General features: G+C 34.3%; 1 protein-coding gene across 1 annotated transcript; it reads right to left on the reverse strand.

Moving 5' to 3' along the window:
- Nucleotides 1-537: 537 nt before the first annotated feature.
- Nucleotides 538-3,866, reverse strand: LOC127107282 (cyanogenic beta-glucosidase). Its single transcript, XM_051044576.1, has 13 exons — nucleotides 3,652-3,866; nucleotides 3,487-3,556; nucleotides 3,347-3,405; nucleotides 3,182-3,257; nucleotides 3,019-3,096; nucleotides 2,849-2,936; nucleotides 2,510-2,765; nucleotides 2,274-2,389; nucleotides 1,837-2,057; nucleotides 1,669-1,700; nucleotides 1,444-1,546; nucleotides 1,248-1,356; nucleotides 538-1,124 (listed from the first exon to the last, which is right to left on the reverse strand). Exons 1-13 carry the CDS (start codon nucleotides 3,820-3,822, stop codon nucleotides 932-934), a joined length of 1,572 nt encoding a protein of 523 aa, XP_050900533.1. The 5' UTR covers nucleotides 3,823-3,866; the 3' UTR covers nucleotides 538-931.
- Between the last annotated feature and the right edge of the window lie 1,741 nt (nucleotides 3,867-5,607).

The raw sequence follows: 5,607 nt of genomic DNA on the forward strand, positions 1-5,607 counted from the left end.
AACTCCCTATATCTCCTTCTTCAAAATTGAGTTTGTTGTGCATGGTATTATAGTATTAGTCTGCAGTGTAGTTTTTGATTTATTTTGTGCTTTCACTATTGTGGGAGATGGACTTTTTTCTATGTTGTTATATTTTAGGAAACGTCTTGTGCTAATAATTTAGTTAATGATAACATGCATATATCTAAACTAATTGTCAAACTCATATAGTAAATGTGCAAATCTAAGTCATATGATTTCAATGACCCAAATTGATCACAGGATCATATAACTACACAACATAACAGTATGTAATCCCATGTGGCTCACCACATTCTACATCCCAAATAAGAAAAGTGTTTACACTTTTTTATTTTGACAAATATATGCTCATTTAATGTATCACTTTTTAGAAAACAAATGATAATGAGATATTTTGAGTTTTGCTAGAAGCAAAAAAAAAATTAGAGAGTAATGACTTAACATCCAAGGTTTAAATCAATTTCTTTGAAGACTATGCTTATAAAATTCAAATTCAAAATAATAGAAGCAAAAAAGTGAAGTAACAACAATATGTTGAAGAAATTGGAAGAACTATATGTTCTCTCCATCACGAGAGTTTGACATCTTTTTCTGGTCACCATTCAAGAGATTACACAAGTAGTCTTTCTCTTTGGTTTCTGCCACAAAGTAAACATACAAGTCTTTTCTAGAGGACCCTGGCTTTTTAACATTCACACTTTGATTCTAGATGGCCAACATGGCTTTCTTGACCAATAACTCGATCCGCATTTACGCATTGAGAGCATACAATTCGCATACTCTTGAATCAATGCGTGTTTGAAAGTGCAATGTTTAGACTTTCATTGGAGTAAAAGAAAGCGAATAAGAAATACTTTTCGAAATCTAAGTTCTTTTATTTCATATCACTTTTTTTCAATCCTAAGTTCAGTTAAAGAGAGCACTTTTCTAGGCTAGACCTTGCGAGGAAACGCTTGAACCAATGCGCCGAGAGTTTTGGGATTCTTTTCAAGTCGTTTTCGTAATCTACAAAGACGAGGCCAAATCGCAAGCTGAAGCCCGATTCCCATTCATGGTTATCCAACAACGACCATGCAAAATATCCTCTCACATTCACACCATCCCTGATATTCATAAAGGTCAAGTAATGGAGTAAACGAAGGGTACGAAAGCATACTTTGGAATCAAACTATTTTGCATCGATACGTATAGGGGCTTAAATACTCATATGATCAAGCATTACTTACCTGATTGCACTTTGAACATAATAAAGATGACGATAATAGTAATCAATTCTGTAAGTATCCAAGAGCGCCTCTTCAAGTGGTAGTGTTGGATCGTTGAACTCATCACGACCTATCAAGGGATTTTCACCGATTTTCATCAGTTTTATTAATATCACAATATTATGCATATAATATCTTAGAAAGTAAGAAGTATTACCATTTTCAGTAATGTAAATTAAGGGATTGTTGTACTTATTTTTGACGTAAAGCATCAATTGTCCAAATCCGCGTGGATAAATGCATAACCAACTCGAAGCAGACTGCATAAAATTATAAACTAAGTTATCTTTATATCAGAAATAATCTTCTGGAACACAAAACCTACAAATGAAAAGCATTGATATGTAAGTTATAGCGGCTAACGAAATGACTGTATACATACCATTGGACCAAGGGGCTTGCCATTTTTTACAACTGTCATTGAAAAATAATAAACCATACTTAGACATAAAGTTTAGAGAATGTATAATTAATTTTCTTTCAATTATGTTAAGCAATTCGGTAGAACTGAATTAACTAGTGAAAGCGTGTAATTTAACTGGATAATTACATGTAGCATTAATAAGAGAATCAGTTTGTATGGCCGGTTGCGCAGCATTGCGCAGGTGAGGTGCGTTAGCAGCATAAGAGGATGAGTAATAGTTTAGGCCTAGAAAGTCGAAGGACCCCTTAAGTTGCTCCGATTCTTCTTTGGTGAACTTCGGTAGCCTACTTCCCACCAAAGATCGCATGCTTTTTGGATAGTTGCCATGTGTAATTGGATCCATAAACCTACAACAAAATGCCAAATGCAGATGCAACAATCTAATGAACTACTCTTCTCTGATTTCATATTACTTTGCACAAACAGCGTACTGTTGCATTCGAACACAGAAAATCGTACATAACTATATTTCATTTAAATTCAAAACACAGTGAAGTGAAAACAAAGAAATTTTACATTCATCTGTTAGTGTTGAGCTACGAATAGTTGAGTTTAATCTTTACCATCCAAACATGAAATCGAGGCCTCGTTTTGCAGCATTAATATCTTCTTTCGATTTAGAAGCCGGCTCATACCAGTGTGAGAGTAACGTAATCCCTATCACACCGCTTTGAATTGGCTGCATTTTCGTTACTATAAGTTCACACAAAAAAGAAGCATGATCTACCAAATGAAAGGAATTGAGTATAAAGATTCAGTGTTGAGTTTGATAACATTTAGCTTTTAGAAAAAAGAAGACCTGATACTTGGTCTTGTACAGTTTTGTAGCAGCAGAATGAGCAAGAAGCTGGTAATGTGCAGTCAAATATGGTTCTGTCCCTGAATCACCTCCTAAGCAATTCAGATTCAACCAATCTGAACATCGACCCGGCGCAAACTTTCCATAAGCATAAGCATTCATGCTCACGCTCCATGGTTCATTCAAAGTAATCCAATGTTTCACCCTATCACCAAATTCCTTGTAGCAAAGTTCAGCATAGTCCCTAAAATCATCTCTGCAAGATAACCAATTCATTCGATTTAACGCAGTCTTTCTCTAAATATTCAAAAATAAAGACAGAAAATTGGTGTCACTTACACAATTTGAGGGCTTAAAAATCCATCATACTCATCCTCTAAGGCTTGCGGAACGTCCCAATGGAAAAGCGTCACATATGGCTGCAAATCTGCATTATTCTCAATGATTATCTATAACTAACAACCAAATAGATACGAAAATAAGTAAATAAAAAATCGATAAATCTTAACCATTAGCCAATAGTTCGTTGATGAGATTGTTGTAGTATTTTATTCCCTCGCGGTTTACACCTCGACAAACCTTTCCTTCTGCAAATAGTTAATACGAAATTTAGAATCATTACTATAAATCACAAATCTCCCTACGAGAATTATCAACAAAAAAATGACTTACTCGGTAGAACTCTAGACCAAGCAATCGAAAATCTATACGCATCCATATTCAAATCCTTTATCAGTCCAATATCTTCCTAAAATAGATAGAACATTTTATCATAACTCTATATATAAATCACATTTGAAGTTTATATAATTCTGCAAAACTATAATTCAAACCTACCTTATACCGATGATACGCGTCGTCAGCTACATCTCCATTACCTCCATCTCTTATTTTTTCTGCAAGCAATTTCATCAATAAAATCAACAATCTATACATATAATGTAACTAGAAAATTCAATTTATAAGTAAAAAAAAACCTGGATATTCATGAGTGAAAGTATCCCAAATACTAGGTCCTTTTCCATCTTCAAATGCTGCACCTTCATACTACAAAAAAAAATTCAAATAACATGAAACTTATCAATTCACAAAATTTAAATACCTGATAATGCACATTACTAGATAGATAATAACTGTTGTGCCTGAAATGCAGAAGAGGCTGTTCCAAAAACGAAGTATGGCGGGAAACTGCTCCGATTGAAATCAGAAAAGTCGTGAAGACCAAGACGAAGAGGTTGAAGAGCATCGATGATGCGAGTAATGATGGATAATAGAGAGAGTAACAGAAAGAGTTTGAGATCAAATAGTGCCATTTAGAAAGTGAAATTGAATATAAGTGATTATTGTTTCCTTTATGTAGAAGAAGGAAGTGAATTTTCTTACTAAAAATGATTAAATGAAATTAATGATTCGATTATTGAGGGAAGTTAGAGTATTATTATTACTGGTTTCTTCATTGCCGTTTTTTTAGTTAAGATTAGAAGTAATGACAGTGATTGTTTCACGGGGGTCTTGTTTCAAAACTTTTCAATGAGTAGTTTTTTTTGAAAATTAGTAAAGAAACAATGTTTGTTTTTATAAAAATCAGATTACTTACATATATGTAAACTTTCCTCGCGGATCAAATATAATAAAATAAAATCTGATAATTAAATTAAATTTTATATATATATATGACACTCAAAAATGGTAAAAAAAGGAAAACAAGAGGAGGGGAACAAACCAAAACCTCAAGAAACTAACAAAATATATAAAAAGGAAGTCCAAGTCGATTTTTGACTATGCCCTCTTTTAATTACAAGAGATTTACATCAAGTAAAGTCATCTAAAGTTAGCCTTATATTAGCAAGAGCATCTGCATAGTGGTTATCCTCTCGATAATTATGAGATCTCAAAAAATTAATGTTTTTGAGTTTGACGAGATAGTTGTTCTAATAATTTCTCAGCTTAGCCGGGATGATGTTAGCCGAGTTAAAAGCAAGAGTTACCAACATAGAGTCACATTCAATCCACAAAGAGTTCCAGTTGTCGTTGAAGGCAATCTCCACTATCATAATGACGCCCATAACTTCAGTATAGAGGGGAATGGTGACACCGAAGTTTGCTGCAAAACACCCTATGCACACGCCCAAACTGTTTCTGAAAAGACCCCCACAGGCAGGCTGAGGGACCAAGGGTACCTAAAGTTGAGCCATATGTATTGCATTTAGTCCAACCGTTCAAGGGAGGTTTCCAGATAACCTCTAGGTTTCAGAGAGTTAGAATGTTGAATGGTGATCTTGAAAGCTTTAAGAATTTCAAAGTCATGGATAGAGGATCCATAACGTCTTTAGTGAAATTTCTTGAAAAATGAACCTTGGCAACAATGGTAGAGATGACATTGTGGAAACTAGGATTGATGTTCTTGAATCTTGTGTTGTTTCTAATGAGTCAAATGCAGTTGTAAATCATGACAATAGTAGCAACAATAGCAGTCTTGTATTAAGGGCTCTAACCCTTATATCTGATATAGAAATTGGACCTGGCAGAAGAAAAGTCCATGTTGTGCTTTACTATGTTTTGGAACTAAGTCAAAATTCTCCTAGAAAAACGGAAGTGCATGAATAAATGATCAGTTGATTCCACTTGGCCCACTGAGAATCAGAATGAAGCATATCCCAGAGAAGCTTCATGCTCAAAGCTATATTGAGTTTAGCAAGAGACCTTAAGCCAAGCCCCCCTTCAGAAATTGGGGTACAAATAGTACTTCAGGCCACAATTGTTGAATAAACTTTAAATGTTACAGTTAATGGGCTTTTAATAATAAGTTAGTGGAGAGAATTGGAAGGTCAATAGACAGTGGGAAAATTAAGAGTATTTACTATTTATCTTAATTAGTAGAATAGCTAAAGTTTTCTGTATGTATAAAAGTCCAAAATTGCATTCTAATAATATACAGAAGTTTACAAACGAATCGTTTCTTCTGACAAATTGGCATCAGAGCTAATGGCAAATATGATGAATCAAATGCCGTTGCCACGGCTAACGAAGTTGAATTACGAAAACTGGAGTATCCAGATGAAAGCTTTTCTCGGATCTCTAGACGCGTGGGAGGTGAC

The sequence above is a fragment of the Lathyrus oleraceus genome, chromosome 7 (genome assembly GCF_024323335.1).
Source record: "Lathyrus oleraceus cultivar Zhongwan6 chromosome 7, CAAS_Psat_ZW6_1.0, whole genome shotgun sequence".
Lineage (NCBI taxonomy): Eukaryota > Viridiplantae > Streptophyta > Magnoliopsida > Fabales > Fabaceae > Lathyrus > Lathyrus oleraceus.